The sequence below is a fragment of the Haliaeetus albicilla genome, chromosome 11 (assembly GCF_947461875.1).
Source record: "Haliaeetus albicilla chromosome 11, bHalAlb1.1, whole genome shotgun sequence".
Taxonomy (NCBI): Eukaryota; Metazoa; Chordata; class Aves; order Accipitriformes; family Accipitridae; genus Haliaeetus; species Haliaeetus albicilla.
The window spans coordinates 1866291-1884672 of NC_091493.1; the positions used below are offsets into that span (position 1 = coordinate 1866291).

The window sequence follows — 18382 nt, forward strand, 5'->3', positions numbered from 1 at the left end:
TCTTTTTGCCCATCAAACCGACTGCAGCCATTTTCCTGCCGTCAAACTGAACTCCATACGCGTCTTGGAGGGACGAGTGTTTCACTGGAAACTCAGCACTGTGGGGGAACAGCACTCTTCCAAACATGGACAGTTACTGCACCTTGCCTGTTCAGCAGCCCTTGCATTAAAAAAATCTGGTTCTAAAAAAATATTTCTTTCAGAAAAAATTTGAGATCGAGCCCCTTGGCCCCCTTCCTGGAGAGCGTCCCAGGGGAGCCGGGGCTCTGGTGGCCGTTGGGGTGCTGTCTGCTGATTCTCCATGCTTGGTACCGTTTGCCCTCAGCCCCGTCACGGAGGCTGTGGGGGAAGAACATTAAGAATTTGAAACGGCAGGAGAGGGGAGCGTGGGGCGCCCCGAGGCGCCCGCACGGCGAGAGGCGGCGGGAGCGGGGCGCCGCTGCGGTCGCCATGACGGCGGGGCGGGAGGAGGGGGCGGGGCCGGCCCCGCAGCGCGGCGGTGATTGGCGGGCGGAGCGTCAGGCGGTTGCGCGCGTGACGCTGGGCGGCTGGCGGAGGGAAGATGGCGGCGGCGGGAGGCGGCTGGGCCGCGGTGTGCGAGAAGTTCCGCACCGCCCGGACGCTCTCGTCCGTGGAGTCGCGCAAGGACCCGGAGACCGAGCCCTATCGCTCCAAGTACAGCGCCCGGGCGCTGCTTCAGGAGGTCAAGCAGCTGCTGAGCGCCGCCGAGGAGGGCGGCGAGGCGCGACTGTTGGCCGTGCGGCGGGCCGTGCTGGAGTACGAGCTGGGCGTCAACCACACCGACACCGAAGAGCTGTCGGCCGGCGAGGAGCACCTGCAGCGCTGCACGCAGCTCCTGGAACCCCACCGCCTCTCCCCAGACTGTGTCTCCCTCTACATACAGGCCCAGGTGGGCTGGGGCTGTGAAGGCCCAAGGCGGGGGGGGGGGTGCCTGTGGTGAGGGGCCGTGAGGTGTGGGCCGCCCCGGCAGCGGCCGGCCGGAGGGTCTGAGGGGTCCTGGGGGGGTGGTGGGGGTGCGTGCTGTGTCTGTGAGCTGTGCTGCGAGGTCACCGCAACGGGCGGCAAATAGAGCGAGGGAGGTTCGTGGCGCTTCAGACTCCTCGTGGGTATGGCTTGTGTAATAATAATAATAAAACACCGGCAGCCCTGGCGTTTATTTCTTGCTCGAAGAAATAGTACACAGGTGGCGGCTGTGGAGGGATGCTGTTCTCTCTTAAACTTGCTGCTGATGCCTTGGCATGCAGAGCATCTAGCGGTATGTTCTCTTAATAGAAACTGGGTGTTGACAAAGCATTGTACTCTCCAGGATAGACCGAGACAGAACTTGTAAGAACTGGGCAAGGATAAATTAGTAGAAGACCTCGGTATGTCCAGAACTTACTTGTGACTCCTTAACTGTCATTTGTTGCCAGAGTAAAGTTGGGAGATGCTTTTATTTATGCTGTATCCTGAAAAAGGTAAATTGTTCTCAAAAGGTGTCACTTTCTTGTGTACTTTTCAGCCTTGCCTGTTATCTCTTAATCTATTTTATTTTATTCCAGATGAGTAAATACCGTTTTGTAGAGCTAGAAGTAGTACTATTCAGCTCTTTATAATGAAGAAAGTGATACTGTTAACAAAATTAGTTCCTACCATATGAAGATTCACAAAAGGGCCTTTGCTCAGCCGCTTCATCGTGGCAGCTGGGGTGTAGTTAAGACACCTACCTCTAGGCTTTAAATTAAATAGAGTAGTTATTTAGGTGTCTCTGTCAAAACAGCTGCTCTAATTAGAAAAGGTTTGGTAGTACTTCCTTGTCAAACATTGCAAAACTGTCAAGGAATTGTGTGTTCATGTGGAAAGGTGCTAGTTAAACAGTGACTTGTCTTGCGTTGGTTAAATTAACTGAGTTGTCTGGAATTCATGAGGTTACATCTGCTCATTGTCTTTCAGTGTGATGGTTTGGGTACACCGCTACAAATCTATTACTCATTATAAGATTGGAGATTACTTGAGCAGCCAATCAAAATAAGATAACATCTTCCCAGTGTATGTTCTCAGGGAGTTATTGCTTTCATGGTTGAGGGCCAGGGATTCCACTGTGCTTTTGAATTGGCGTATTGGAAAGCAGTACTTCTCTCTTTTTTTTTTTTCCATAGAGAATTAACTCTATCTCAGTCAAAATCAGTGCAGTTGGACAAACGTTTGCATGGAATTTCCTGATTTGGGGCCTTTAGGAAACAGCAGGATAGAGTTTCTGTGTTATGCATGTGAAGTGCTGTGGTCCAACAGTAAACAGGTCAACTATTGTCTGGCATGCAGCTGAGAGCAGCGATGGTAAATGAGCATGCCCTCAGCTTTCTGTTCCGAGGGCTGTAGAAGACTTGAGTATTTAATTAAAAACATTTCTGATATAAAAGCAGTAGTTGACAACAGTGGCCATACTTCTCCACGTTCTAGGACGTATCAAATATGTTGTCATGGCACTGACTTCTATTCTGAAAGAAGGAGCATTCCTTTTTCCTGCTGGGCCTGTTTCTTTAGCCCTACTTCTAATTCCTGAGCTTCTGCATAAGGATGTGTATCACTGTTTCTGTCTAATTAAATTTTGTCCATTCCACTGCTTGGCCGTGGGCAAAGTATTTCTGTTCATAAACATCATGCTATGTGGTGCTTTCTTATAAAAATAATAAAATAAATTGAATTGAAAGTGACACAGGGCTGGCACACAGCTACACATTCTAACTCTTTTGAAGGTCCTGTTGGATTTTGTAACAACACTGCCTAGGAATTAAATTAGCACATCAGACATAGATTGTTATTAATGTCTTCATCTTATTAATAAAATTAGAGGTATTGTTTGTAAAACATGGGTTCACAGATGCAGTAACGTTACTACGTATATTGCTGCAGTTTAGATTTGAAGGTAGTAATCTGTAGCTTTTACATCTTAACGGTTCTTTTAATCTCTTTTCATTGTTGAAAATATACAAGCATTCACTCCTAGTGTATCTTTTTCCTGTTACATTTTTCTACAGAGTCATGATGACAAATTTCTAATTCATTGGCTCTTTTTATGGTATTTGTATACAATATAAAAGCTGCATGAATCAGATGCAGAGCATGCTGTGTGGAAAAAGCTTGTTATTTGAACACACCAGTCCTTATTTAGCAGAGTAAACACAGAAGGTTACAGTTTGTGAGGTGACTTTTGTGTGTATTTGCGGCTGTGTGAGAAGCCTCCCTTTTGAGCAACTTGCGATAAAATTGGTAGGCATCACTTTTGCTTTTTGAAATCCATTGTTTTAGAACACACATAGAGAAGGATGAGGACTGATAAATTGTTTGGAGAAAATGTATAACGTAAATGGAACATAATGGGAAAGTAACTAATTTGTTTTTCCTTTTACCTTTAGAACAATCTAGGTATCCTGTGGTCTGAAAGGGATGAAATTAAAACTGCACAAACTTACTTGGAATCTGCGGAAGCCTTGTATAATCAATACATGAAAGAGGTACTATGTTCCTTAATATTGTGGCAGGTCTTACTTTCACATGCCATTTACAGTTCTAGTAATCTGAAAAAAAATATGATGGAACTTGAGTTTCTGCACTTTATACTGGCTGCTGTGATATTTTTGAAAAGTGATTTGATTTGTACTTCTAGCATAGGAAGAAGCAAAGTAGAGGATCACTTGCTAATTTCAAAATGCACTTCTTCAGGAAAAAAATTTTGCTTGAAAATAATGGTCCTTTTTAAAAACTGTTTTAATTGATAATCCAAAGTTGAAGCCAGGTAGAATTTGGCTTTTAATTAAGACTATTCTTAAGATTATCTTGGAAATGCTGTAAAATGTCAATCCATTGCTTTCAGTGGGAAAAGGAAACAAAACTGTAACATTTGCATGGTTTGCTCTGACTGTGCACAGTATTGTGTGGAGGCAAGTAGTTTAGTTCCATATCCATGAGGACAATCTTATAAACAGCTAAACCTCTCATGCATATTAAACATCCTTCTGAGTTGTGGATTCTGCTGTGTATTGACAAAGACTCCCTTGTGCTATTTTTAAGCTCTTTGCAAGCTGTCCCTACACTACACCGACTTGCCTCAGGGACAGTTGGTGAGTGAGCTAAAAACATTTGTGGCCTTAAAGGAGCAGTATCTGTGTGTCAGGACAGCTATAAAGGTTGGACAGAACTTAGTTTCATGAAATTACAGTTCAGGTTTTATGTGAACTTATTTTATAGCACAGATAATTTTCGTGGAAATTTTAGAATGTGTTAGTCTTTATTGGTTGGTTACTGCCATATTCCCACCTTTGTAGCCATGCTGGTTTACAGTGATAGGGAGGTAATGGATCCAGAAAAAATCCCACTTGTGCTGAAAAGCTTGTCTGTTTGTTTTCGGCCCTCTGGATCAGTTGGTCGGTCTAGAGATACTACCTCTCTTCACAGGCCCTCTTTCTAATTAATTCCTGATGTTCAACTTTGATATTTATGCCCAGCCATGATATTGTTAGCTTCCACATTGCCTCTAAAAGATTTTGGCACTTGCTCCAGTGATAATGAAATTGAACTGGTAATACCATGTATTTCAGTGGATTAAACAATGCTGCCAAATACTTCTCATTTTCACTGTGGACTTTTCTGAAACGGTTAACTTTTGTTAGTAGTGGCTAGTGAGTATTCTTCCTGGGGCTTTGCTGCCTGACTAGCATATACATACATGACTGTCAATAAGCCCATGTCAGATCACTTGTCACATTTTTTTTTTTGCCCCAGTGTTTTTTTTATTTGCCACTTATATTTCAGGGCATTATATAGTCAAACATAGCGTCCTGGTTTCCGCTGGGATAGAGTTAATTTTCTTTCTAGTAGCTGGTATAGTGTTATGTCTTGGATTCAGTATGTTGATAATACACTGGTGTCTTCAGTTGTTGCTAAGTAGTGTTTATACCAAGTCAAGGATTTTTCAGCTTCTCATGGCCAGCCAGCAAGAAGGCTGGAGGGGCACAAGAAGTTGGGAGGGGACACAGCCAGGGCAGCTGACCCAAACTGGCCAAAGGGGTATTCCAGACCATGTGACATCATGCCTAGCATATAAGCTGGGGGGAGTTGGCCTGGGGGATCGCTGCTCAGGAGCTAACTGGGCATTGGTCAGCAAGTGGTGAGTAATTGGATTGTGCATCACTTGTTTTGTATATTCTAATTATTTATTATTATTGTTGTCATTTTATTATTGTTGTTATTATTATTAGTTTCTTCCTTTGTGTCCTATTAAACTGTTCTTATCTCAACCCATGAGTTTTACTTTTTTTTTTCCCCAATTCTCTCTCTGATGCCACTGGGTGGGAGGAAGCAAGTGAGCAGCTGCGTGGTGCTTAGTTGCTGGCTGGGGTTAAACCATGACACATAGCTATGCTTAAAGACTTTTTTTTAGAAGGAACTACAACGAAAGACTGATTTTGTAGTAACTTTATTGCCTTTCGTCATGTTTCTCTGAAAATGCTGAACTGTGTTTGACATAATCTGCAAAGAATTAACAAAAAACCTCCAAAAAACCAGGTGTGGTGGAGCTTGTCTAACTGCTTACTGGTTTATAGAGAGGACTTGAGTTCCTTGCAGTGGTGTTTGATCTTTAGGATTTATACAATCATGTCAACATTCATCATTCACAAATTATAAAAATGTGAATATACTTTTCTTAATATTCCACATTTTTAGGCTATCAGGAAGTCTTCCTGTCCGGGAATCTTTGCTAAACTGTTGATGATGACTGTCCATTCAGGACATGGTTTAGTGGGCATGGTGGTGTTGGGTTGACGGTTGGACTCGGTGATCTTAAAGGTTTTTTCCAATCTAAATGATTCTATGATTGAGGTGTTCTCCTGAACTGGTGGATTTAGTTTTTTACTAACTGAGTCTAGTTAACTTACAAATTGGGTGGGGTTGGGTTTTTTTTCCCCCTAAAGCAACTACAGCAAAACCAAGGCAATTGCAAGAATAAAATTATTTTGGTAAGAGACAAAAGATCCTTTTACATTCTGCTCCTGAATGCTTTGAGTTTACATATATTTTAATTCTTTTTTTCCAAAAAATAATTAGCTATTTAACAACATTTTGCTATTAGGAAAGCTGTTTGACTGTTTAATGCATTGCAGTGAAAATCTGAAGGTGCTAAACTTTATGGGCAGGACCTTGGGCTAATGAAGTCCACCTGGAAGGGAGAGCTGCAGAGCTCTTCCTAAGGATAATTAAAGGTGTAAGGCTTGACATCAGAGGGTAAATCTGTAGATACAGGAAGGAGGCAAGGGTCTTGCTTACTGTGTCATTTCAATTGCTTTCTTTGCAGGAATAGCTCTAGTCTTGCCAGAATATACTCCAAACCTTGCTGTAAGGTTTGGGAACCTTTGTAAGGTTGTAAACCTTTGTAGCTAGAGAAAACAAGATGGAGGGTTATAAATTCACATCTTAAAAACTAATGAGTTATAAACAGAAAACCCTAAAGATTAAAAGGCCATATAAAAAAAATCTACACCTCTCTGGTACGCTAAACACACTTTTATTTATTCATCACTGTCTGTTTCAGACCCATTTGTTCATCTTTGAAGATGGATAAAACATTTTGATTAAAAGCAAACAAACAAATCCATTCAGGATTTTTTAATGAGAAGTACAAACATAAGAATATGTTTTCTTCCCTATAAAGTGACTGCATTCTCTACTTTGCTCCTGTTCCTGCCTGAGTCTGTATTATCTTATGAAGAGTGTTTCTCTGGACTGCTTTTTATTTGTTGCCTTATTTTCTCCTGGGCTAAGAAATAAATGGGGTTAAGAAAGGGCTAGGAAAGTTGCATACTAAACTGGGCTCTGTTGCTAGCAGACATGTTGAACATCCTTTAGGATGCACTGTGTAATGGAAAAAAGCCACCTTTAGAAAGACACCTTCATTTGAAGTGTTTTAGAATTGGCATCTGAAGTTATTCACAACTACAAAGGAAATTAGATAAGCACAGACTAATGAAACTTTGCCATAAACAATGTTAATCTGTTGGGCTTGCCAATTATGCTGACTCTTTATTGATGGTTGTTTTAAGGCAAGGTTGAACAGAGCGATGCGGAAAGATGTATAGTTGTCTGTATAAGGATTCTGACAGAACTCGTGGTTTAAAAAACAAAAAAGCATTCCTAAATGAAGTAGTTCACATCATTAACGACTTGCATGTAGGTCATTGCCTTATACCATGGTTTAGCGCCTTCATCCTCTAAAGACATTGCCTGTTGTCTTATTGTCTTATTGATATATTTGAGTAAATAGTCTTACCAGCTTGTGAATAAAGGGAGTCCTTTCAAAGTGGTGTTTACAGCAGGTCTGCTGAGCACTCTCTGCACATAATGTTCTTTGCAGTACTTCCTGCAGGATGTTTTCTTGTTACTGATTAGTGCAGCTGGGCAAATGAGTATTTCACACTTGAAGGCATGCTTAGTATTAAATTGATGCTTTAAAAACCATTATGTTATTGTACAAAATAAAGACACCCAATTGTAGTTCTGTAGAATCCAGGTTGAGTATTTCTGGTGCAGACAGCATGCATAACTTTAAAGTATGTAGGCAGAAGTCTTTTACAAGCTGAAAACCGTTTAATTCCAGGTGGAATTGTGGCTTTTGTCCTCTAAATCTCCTAAGTTTTGTGGAATTGCTCCAGAGATGTGACACTGAGATAGGTGTAGGTGCGTTATGTGAAATTTTCTTGGATTTGGGATTGAAAATGGTAAATCATCTGCAGCCAGAAGAGGGAGCACTATGTTACAAAGTAAGAGAAATGTCTTTTACTGAGTATTTCATGTACTCTTGCAGGATGGAAATCCTCCCTTGGATCCCAGTGAACATTTCATGGCAGAAGAAGAAAAACTCACAGACCAAGAAAGATCCAAAAGGTGGGTGTGTAGCAGCATACCTAGATTATTATTACTTTTTTATAAATTTATGAGGGTGTACTTAGGGAAGGGGGACAAAAAAAAAAAAGAAGAGGAGATCTAAAGAGGCTGTTGTTTTTTCCAGATTTGAAAAAGCCTATACACATACTCTGTATTATCTGGCACAAGTCTACCAACACCTGGAGATGATTGAGAAGGCTGCTCAGTATTGCCATACTACTCTTAAACGACAGCTTGAGTATTGTGGCTACTACCCAGTAGAATGGGCACTCAATGCTGCTACTTTGTCACAGTACTATCTCACTAAGGTAATATACCTAATGTTTTTCTGCTGTAATTATATCATAAACATAACTACCAGGGAAGACAATTGTTTAAACAGCTTTTTGAACAGGGCTCCATGTCGAATTAAAAATGTGCTCCTACAAAACCCTAAGTTGTCTTCTGACATGAAACATCTGTTAGTTTTTTCTGAAGAGGACATAGTGGCTTTCCTGTAGTGTTGTGATAGCAATGGGAAAAATGAGCAGGGGTGTAGATGTAAGAAAAGGTCTACAGTTAATGAATTATTAGCAGTGACGTGACATGATTTTTGTAAGTAAAATTTTAAGGTTATAATCACTTAATTGTAAATTGTTTCTTATAATGTTATCTTACAACAAAGAGTTTAAAAACGAAAACATCTGAGGGCCAAGGTATTGCACATTGCATGTTTCCTATAAATTATTGTCCTTTGTACCTTAGCATGTGCTTAGGACTTGTTTGAGCCTATGTGAACATTAAAGTCAATATGTAAGATGGTAGCTGTTTGCTTCCACACGCCTGTGTTGACTCTAGATAATTTACTGTGTTAGGCGGTGCTGCAGCTTTATTTAGGAACTTCTATATTCCAAACTATTCAGATATTCTTTTCTGATGCTTAAAAGACTTCTGCCATACCTAAGCTGGTTAATGCTAATTTCAATAGTAACTTGTAATTTCCATGTCTTTTTGATGCATTGATGATAGCACTAATCATTAAACAATGCACTGCCAAATATGAGTAAAGGAATCTGAATCTGACTCATAATGTTGACTTGTATGTCCAGCTCATTCCGACTAACACCCCGTGATACAATCTTTACCACAAAACATCACTTCCTTTACCGCAAGGAAGCGATGGTAGCATAGATCAGAACAGTGACAATGTTCACAATGTATGTATCTAATATTAAAAGCAAGGCTTGCTATTGTGGCTGTGGTAGAGAGAAAATGGTTAGAAGATACTGTGTTCAATAGTAGATGTGGAAAAATTGTGTCTTTTCTTCCAGTCTTCAGGGGAATATGCTCCAGAGCCTCTCAGTTCTATCATTTCTCTTGTGTTCGTGTATCTTTACTATCTGAGGCGAGGGGTTTGGCCAAGCTGAGAGCAGTGCTTGGGCTGCTCATACCAGTGATAAATGCTGCTGTTCTGTTTCTCTCAGGAATGCTTTATGGAGTCCCGACACTGTTTAGCAGCAGCCAGTGTCATCTTTAGCCAAGCTGGACAGGTGCCATCTGCTGAAGACAGTAAGTTCATATAAAAGTTTTGAATAAAATATTGTGAATTAAGCATAAGTAATGTTAAAAGTGAAGTCTAGCAATATGTACAAAGCTTATCCCAGTGTTAGTTTTCCAAAATCTTGTTAATTAACAATAAATTGGAATGTTTCTGAAGAGCTGCTGCTACTACAGCTTAAGATTGCCTATGAGGAAACCCGGTGAGAAAGACTCAAGTGTCTGTTGCTGGTGTTTCAGAAAGTGTACCAGAATAAAAGTGAAATTTAAAACAATATCCATTTCAGTAGTGGCAATGGTTCTCTTCATCCATTTGTCTTTGTACATGTCCTTAAAATGCAGCTTACCTTTGCTGCTTGGTCATCAGAGGGCAATGATTCAATGAACCAAACCAGATGCTTCCTGGGAACAGTTTTAAAAGTCTTAGTCTTAAAAACCCCAAATCCAGAAGGTACTTGTATTATCTTTTGTTGCTGGATGCCGCAGCCTCATTAACAGCTTTTTTTGTAGTTGTAGCTCCCCTCCTTGTTTTTTTGGGTGTTGATGCAAAGGAACAACTTTGTGGTTCAGTGTGAAGATCAATAAAAGAAACTTTTAGTGAAATAACCGCAGTTTTAAGGACCTGTGGTTACATGGTAGTGTCAGTATTAGGCTTAGTCTTTGCTTATCTACAGCACAGCCTTTTACATTCTGTGTCTTGGGCAACTGAAAGCTTCAAATAAATAGAGCTTTAACTCGTGGAGAGTGAGCAAGTACTCAGGGTAGCCCCTGTGTGAGTTTATAACTCTGACTTTGAACAGTGAATATATTGGTTAACTTTTAATGGTTCGAGCTGTTTATAACACAGGCTCTTTAATCTACTGATGCTGTTACTTGAGGTTAAAATACAACCTGAATAGACACAACTGAGTTTTAGTCAATTGGAGTTCAGTGACAGTACATTAATTTAATTGCTTTTAGTATTTCTCTTAGCTCAAAAATACAGAACCCTATGCAGTTGCCTTTCTTACTGTTTAAGTACTTTGAGGATGATGTCCAAAAGCTTTTTAGTTTCAGGGAAAAAGGGCTGTCAGAGTCAGGTTATGCTAATCTGTTAGGCTGTTTGAAAACAATATGTTATGAAAGATTCAGTACGTCTGAGTTGGTGTTTATGGGCTTCCATAGCTACTTGACAGCACAGTTGTCAGAGTTCATTAATATGCTACTTAAGCCAAAAAAGGAGGTTATGTTTTCGGTATGTGTGTAGAAAATACAGTCAGTTATGGTTTCAAATTCAGGCGCAAGACTGGAAGTGGCAGATGAGAGTCCTATTTTTAATTGTACTTTATATATTTCTTGTGTGACTTTTGGTCATGTCAACTTACTTCTATCTTGACTTCCTCTTACACCAAATAGGAGTAGTGATACTTGTGTTTGTTTCAATGGAGTAAACATTTATCCTATTTTCCCTTCCTTTTCACGGTACAGAGAGCTGGACTTGAAGAACATGATGCAGAAAGTTCTAACTTACAGAAAGACTAATACACAGTCAGCATCGGCTACTCTCAAGCACATTCATTTTATCATGTTAATCGGAATGTAAACAGAGAAATTTAATAAAGGTGCCTTTTCTTAGCAACAATTCTTATTTCCTTAATAAGAACAACATGATTGGCTCTAATGAAAGATAATGAACACAGTGGATCTGAGTCTGAAGTTGGCTTTTTATTTGGTGAACAGGAATCCTAGCGTCCCCTCCCTGTTCAGCTAACTCAGTGCCTTCTGCCTAGAGACTGGGAAATGAGTTCTCTTTGAAATCCATTTGACTTCTGAAAATGTTATCCTGAGACATCAGCAGTGCTGCTACTTATGACAGTGGGGAGACTGTGGGGAGAAAAATACAGAAGTTGTAGAGCCAATAAATCTTATGTTAGTACCAGGCAGATTAACCAATGGCAGTTTCCCCTACTTCTGTTCCCTTTTTTGGTAGCAAGTCTGGGGTCCATTGCAATACAAATGCCCTAATCGTCCTCAGAAACAGTTACTGGGCAGGCGGCTGGATCTCAGAAAATGAATTACCCTGATTTCTTTCTCTTCTTACAAAGAGTCACAAAAACATTTTCTAGTAAAACACCTTCAAGATCAAAAGTCTTCTTAAACCTGCATTATGATCTATTTTTCTGAAGAAGTCATGCATGACAAATCCATGTTAATCTATATGGATTTCTACCAGAATGACAGTTTACAGAATTACTATATAAACTAACATGGAGAACATGTTTCTGTCTAACAATGAGGAAAATTTAATTAAATACAAGTAATGTATTCTTTGCATGTAACATTTGAGGTTCTTGCTGGAGCGCTTGAGTTCCTTTAAAGTTAGTATGTGTTTATGTCCATTTGATAGATGAAACGGAGCAAGACCAACAGGACCTTCGACAGAGAAAAGCTGAAATTGCAAGATGCTGGATTAAGTATTGCCTGAATCTCCTGCAAAGCGCTCGGAAATTACTTGAGGTAACTGAAAACCTGTTCTGTAGCTGTCAATGTTTAAAACCAAACAAAGTCTGTTTTGATGTTTGTAGCCGGAATCAATTCATAGTTGGTAGCAAGTGATAAACAATTGCCCAATGAATACTACAGTAGATGCTTGCAATGTAGCAAGTGTTTCATAGTATGCTTTGACTTTAATGCAGCACTTGGAAATAAGCACGGATAGGAGATCAGCTATGTAGTGTGAGATCGGTGCACTGCTTGTACAGCAACTTCAGAAATTTCCCTCCTCTCTGCTGCATTTTCTTGCAGCTTGATTTGGCAGATTATTTTTTATTTAACTGCTAGTAAGAACACCTCCTTAATATGCAACAGTTTTGTGTGCTGGTGTTCTCATTCATTCAAGCATTTGATTCATGCAAGCATTCATTCGAATGTTTAAAACTTGACATTTGCTGAAATGCTTTGCAGAAGCAGGGCCTTTGGGTTTTACGTTTATTGTTTTGGCTATATTGTCACACAGGGTAGGGAGACTAAATTGTCTTAGTCTTATGTTTTTACAGAATTGAGACTGTAATTTACGTGACTTTTTGTGAATGTAAGGTCTAATATGTCAACGTATCTTCTCTTCTGTCTTGTTGCTAACTAGTTTGTATTTCAAAGGTAACTCATAAATAAAATGATTCAGTGTTAAGTCTCTCTTCGTAAGCCACATGCATTTTTAATTAGTGTGCTTTGTCATTTCAGGATAACATAGGAGAGCTGGATCCAGACAGGCAATTGGAACTTAAGGCCCAAAGGAAAAAAGAAGAGGATGAAAAAGAGAAGGGCAGGAAAAAAGCTGTCCTTTTTGGGACAAGTGATATATGTGACTCTGTCTTAGCCATGGAAGAGAAAGTGAGCAGTGTATATCCTTTAGATTTTCAAGAAGCCAGAGAAATCTTCCTAGTTGGTCAGAACTATGTTCAGGAAGCAAAAGAGTTCTTTCAGGTTGATGGTTATGTTACTGACCATATTGAAATTGTTCAGGATCACAGTGCTTTGTTTAAGGTACTTGCTTTCTTTGAAGAAGACTATGAGAGGCGCTGCAAAATGCACAAGCGTAGAATAGACATGCTGGAGCCTATATATGCAGACTTGAATCCACAGTACTATCTGTTGATTAGTAGGCAGCTTCAGTTTGAACTAGCTGACACCTATTATGAGATGATGGATTTAAAGGTAGCTATTGGTAACAGGTTAGAGGAGCTAGACTCCCACACAATTAAAAAAATTAATTCCCTGGCTCAGTTAGCAATCAAATATTATGAACTCTTCTTAGATTCTTTGAGGAATCCAGATAAGGTATTTCCTGAAGAGCTCGAGGAAGATGTTCTTCGCCCTGCAATGGTGGCTAAATTTCATATTGCACGACTATATGGTAAGCTTATTACTTCGGATAGCAAAAAGCAACTGGAAAATATGCAGACATCATTGGAATATTACACATTTCTGGTAGACTATTGTGAGAAGTACCCAGATGCTGTCCGTGCTGTTGAAACTGAACTAGAACTCAGTAAGGAGATGGTAGGTCTTCTTCCAACAAGAATGGAGAGGCTAAGAGCAAAACTCTGTCCATTTATATAAATACTTGCCTTGAAGGAAATGTGCACTATTAAAATGATATCTGTCAAAACCAGTGCTGTCGGACAGCTTCCGTACTGATTGATAGGACTAAGGTGTCCACAGTTTGGCCGTCCACCTAGAGCCTGCAGTAGTGTAACTTTGTGAAAAACTCAGAGCTCACCCATTCAGTAGCTCACCCACACTAATGGTATAAAATTTAAATGTAAAGTGAATGTCCAGCTAATGCTTTGTTTGTCCTGTATGTAAATATAAACCTTTTCTCCCTTACGGTTTTTTCCTCCAGCATATGGTTCAGTTTCTAAATGTAGTGCTGTATGAAAATTGTTAAAGAGAATCTGTTTATCTAGGAAAATTTTTCTAAGAAACCTGAGGCACGTTCTTCCAACTAGAATACATTTTATCTCTTCTAAAGTTTGTCCCCAGAAAACTTTATCCATATGAAGGGAACTTTTTGTTATTTTCAGTATTTATTTTCTATGTTGCTTAGTGTTTTCTTTTTTCCCGTGTTAGTCAAAACTTAGTTGATAGCTCAATAAATGGACTACCTTGGCTAAATGTTTTTCAGAGTCCTTAGAATTCTGTTGCCTTGTTTCTTACTAAGATATGATATACTTTACAACTTTGGCCAAAATAAATAGTTGTGAAAGTGTTTCCCTGTAAGTATCTTCAGTAAAAACAGGTGAGCAATTGAGGTGCCAGAACCAAGAGCAAGAAAGCAGCAAACTTTCTTGCTTGTGGTGGGAGGAGATACCCTGCTCTTAATATACTGTAGAGAATTCACAGGTTAGAGGTGCTGTGCTCTAGTGCTCCAGACAGTTGCCGCATACAGCTTAAAGGCCTGGGACGCCATCGATGGCTTCTTACCTTGTGCTGGTCAGGGAGCCCAGGTGCTGTCTTAGCAGCAGCTGCAAGTAGGGACCTCTCTGAAGTTGCTGCAGATCCCAGCGCTGCCGAGGCACTATTCAAAATCTGCCTGTGTGCCATCGATTGCTGACTTCTCTATTAAAGCTGTCCTGATTGTCATTAAGGACCTGTTGATCTGGCAATGTTCCTGGTCTTACACAACTTGTCACTTTTGTTCTAATTTAGCTACCTATTTACTCGTTATGGAAGACCAGGCTGTATTTCTGACCCAAAACGTACACAGAGGTTGTCTTTGTATTTCTGGCGTCCATAGAAGGATTATGAACCAGTACCTGTCTTAGATAAAATGCAGGCTGGGCACGTTGTCCCACTGTATATTAAGAGATTATGGTTAGAGATGCCAGGGGATATGGGGAAGGTGAAGTGACAAGGTGATGGGGTGTGCAGTAGTGTGCCATTCTGTGCACCAGCAGTCTTATCACTGTCAAGTTTGTGGGAAGATGTTTACAGCAATAGAGGGCATTGGAGGAGAATAGTCAAAACAACCGGATTGTTCCGGAAAATGCAAGAAAGTGAGGGGGGGAAAAAATGACGTTAGCTTGGAGGGTGTGAGGGAAAAGCATGTGCAAGCAAGAAAGTGTGTACATCTTAAATGTGTGGTAAAAATCTCTAGCTTGCAGAATTCTCTGCAGAAGACTTCTAACCACAAACAAATAGGCCAACAAATGGGTCCTGGAAACGAGAGGCAGCAAAACGCAAAACTAGACCAGCCACCTGCATGCAAATAGAATAAGGGAGAGAGTGTGTGCATGTGCACGTGTGTGGTGTCTCTGTTTTACTAAATAATTGGTTAGTCAGCTTTTAGGAGTTTCTTTTCTGCTCTCAGATCTTTAATTCAGTTTTTCCCATGGCCTGAAGGTAGGGTGGCCCATAGTTTCTCAGTGAAGCAGTTCTCAGTGGGCTGTATTGTGCATTATTTTTGTCTATGATTTCAATTAAAGCTAGTGTGCACTTTTACCACGAACTCATAATTTGAAAGCTAAAATTTTTTTCTACTAACTTTTAGCTTCATTTTCAAGCAGAAGGTGGTGATGCATGTTTAGGGTGGTTGGTTTTTGGGTTTGGTTGTTTTTTTTTTTTTTTTCCCCTGTACTTCAATATTCCACCCTTCAGGGCCTTTGAGCAAATTTTTTACAGCAAAAATTGGCTCATCAAACTTAGCTTACTTGTAATTTGGGGAAGGATGGATTGTGGGCTATCCCAGTATAGATGTTGTGGTTTAACCCCAGCCAGCAACTAAGCACCACGCAGGTGCTCATTCATTCCCCCTGCACCCGGTGGGATGGGGGAGAGAATTGGGAAAGAAAAAAAAAAAAAGTAAAAGTAAAACTTTTGGGTTGAGATAAGAACAGTTTAATAGGACACAAAGGAAGAAACTAATAATTACAATAATAATGATAATAAAATGACAGTAATAATAATAAAAGAATTGGATTATACAAAACAAGTGATGCACAATGCAATTGCTCACCACTTGCCGACCAATGCCCAGTTAGCCCCTGAGCAGTCATCCCCGCAGGCCAACTCCCCCCAGTTTATATACTGGGCATGATGTCACACGGTATGGAATATCCCTTTGGCCAGTTTGGGTCAGCTGCCCTGGCTGTGTCTCCTCCCAACTTCTTGTGCCCCTCCAGCCTTCTTGCTGGCTGGGCATGAGAAGCTGAAAAGTCCTTGACTTGGTATAAACACTGCTTAGCAACAACTGAAGACATCAGTGTGTTATCAACATTATTCTCATACTGAATCCAAGACATAACACTATACCAGCTACTAGAAAGAAAATTAACTCTATCCCAGCCCAAACCAGGACAATAGAAAATATTTTTTTTTCTTTTTCTGGTCATACCCTTCAAATACTGGTCTGAAGCGAGTGCAGGGTAGGCAAAGCCAAGTCAAGTGCGGGGTGCTGTGTCCCTTTTAACCAGCAGCTGTGTGCAGAGGAACACCCTGAATTTACCAAAATCCTAGTGAGAGCTCAGCAGACAGGTAGGAGCAGGTCCATAGTTAAGAAGTCCTGGAAATATGAGGGATCGGAGCTTTTTCAACACAGCTGTGTGGCTGGCACTGTTGTGGAGACCTCTGTCCTCTGACGATATCCCAGAACGCTTCAGCTTTACAGCTCTTCCTGAAAACTGTGCAGTACAATGTAAATAATTTTCATACAAATGCATACAGAATTACAGAAACCAAAGATGCTAATTCTTCATCTCCTATAGTAAATGTTAAAGACTACCGCCAGCTAAAGTGTACTTTATTGTTGGAGACTATATTGTGCCAGATGCTCAGCACAACACACTGCATTGTGGTTCTTTTAAGGCATGTCTTTTTAAGGAAACTTTTTGAATAATTCCTGATTGTTCAATAGTTTGAGAGAATGAACTCAAGTAAGATTGTGTATTTAGTTTAAAAAAAAAGGAGGCGGGGAGCTTGTTGGATTAGGCAGCAAAGCTCCCTTCAGGAATGTTGAGTTTTAACTGTAAAGTATGCGTGAGGTCAGGCATTTATTTCAAAGATTAATTAAAGATTAGGTTCCTGTGAACTCCATTTAACCTGCATTTCTATTTCTTTTTGTATAGCAAAAAAAGATCTACAACTGAAACTTCCTTTCTGTTGTTCCACTAGCTTTTTCTCCTTACCCAGCATAAAGCAGCGAGGTTTACAAGAAGCCCAAGTTTTTGCAGAATTAGTATTGGGTGGGAGATCTGAACTTGGAGGCTGTAACCTCAGTGTACTTCTTCAGATAGTGCATAATACTCATGAGAAGTAATTTGGTTTGATTAAAAACACAGTTTTGTTTTTATTGAAATGCTCTTAATTCTCATGCCAGCTAGAGACATGGTATGCGTTGTAAAACAGGTCGATTGGGAGGGTTGTGCTGTGCCTAAATATTTCAGGAGAGAAAGAAACCAGTGCCTTGTTCTCTGTCTCTCCCCACAAGCCCATCAGAGGAGGCTTTCTTTTTTTCCCTTGAGGGGACTGGACTGGAGGAGAGTGGCAGGAGGTGACAGCCGTGTCCTTTGCTGTTCTCCCCACTTAAGCCAGCTGAAATACCAGGAGAAGCAGGCAGAAGCGAGCACCTCGCTTCCCCTTCGCAGCAGGAAAGTGGTTCCCCTGTGTTGCAAGGGGAGCAGCCAGTGGTGGTTGCTGCCTCGGTATGGCAAAAGCAAAAGGTCCCTGGGGCTGGTTTGCTCTGTTCGCCTGCTCCAAAGCTCCTCTCTTGGGAGCTTTTTTTCCTGTGCTGGCACAGGCTTGCGTGGTCCTGGCGAGGCAGATGGTTCCCTTCTCTATCTGCAAAATGGAGATTTGTCAATGTATCAGTGCAACGCTCGTGCTGGGTGTGATTGCTGCTGCAGTTCCACGTCCGGAAATATTGCAGGAGCCTGATTAATCTTGACATCAGACAATGAGAAACAAGACTGATCTTGTTAACACATGGCTTTACACATCTCTGTTTTGTTTGGTGTTTTCCTTTCGCTCAGCACTGAGAGCGCAAAGATGAGCTTTACTTGTGTGTTTCTTTTAAAAGACTGAGCTAGTTCGTGTTACCTAGGTGATTTCCATGGAACTTTTCATTATCAGATGCCCAGAAATAGTCCTGTGAAGAAGGACTTAGCTAGACTGGCAGCTCACAAGGCCAACGCTTCTGTAGTCATGAAGTTACAGAACTGAAGACTGTTATGTTAAAATCAAGTGCGTAAAGTTGCGGTGAGAAGCATTTGTCAACTTTCTTTCCTCTTTTGTTGCAACATCTTCGGCTACTTTAGAGCTTGCCACAAATGACTAATGCAGATTTTAAATTTGGTTTGAAAACTGCTTTTATGTACTTCCCAGGAACTCTGTCCAAAGTGCCTGCTAGTACTTTTTAATTTTGTACTTTGGCTGG

At 40.6% G+C, this 18382-nt stretch overlaps 1 protein-coding gene across 1 annotated transcript; it reads left to right on the plus strand.

Moving 5' to 3' along the window:
* Positions 1-521: 521 nt before the first annotated feature.
* On the plus strand, positions 522-14131 carry KIFBP (kinesin family binding protein). Its single transcript, XM_069795781.1, has 7 exons — positions 522-910; positions 3417-3515; positions 7859-7938; positions 8063-8246; positions 9402-9486; positions 11861-11970; positions 12694-14131. Exons 1-7 carry the CDS (start codon positions 563-565, stop codon positions 13570-13572), a joined length of 1785 nt encoding a protein of 594 aa, XP_069651882.1. The 5' UTR covers positions 522-562; the 3' UTR covers positions 13573-14131.
* The last annotated feature ends 4251 nt before the right edge of the window (positions 14132-18382 follow it).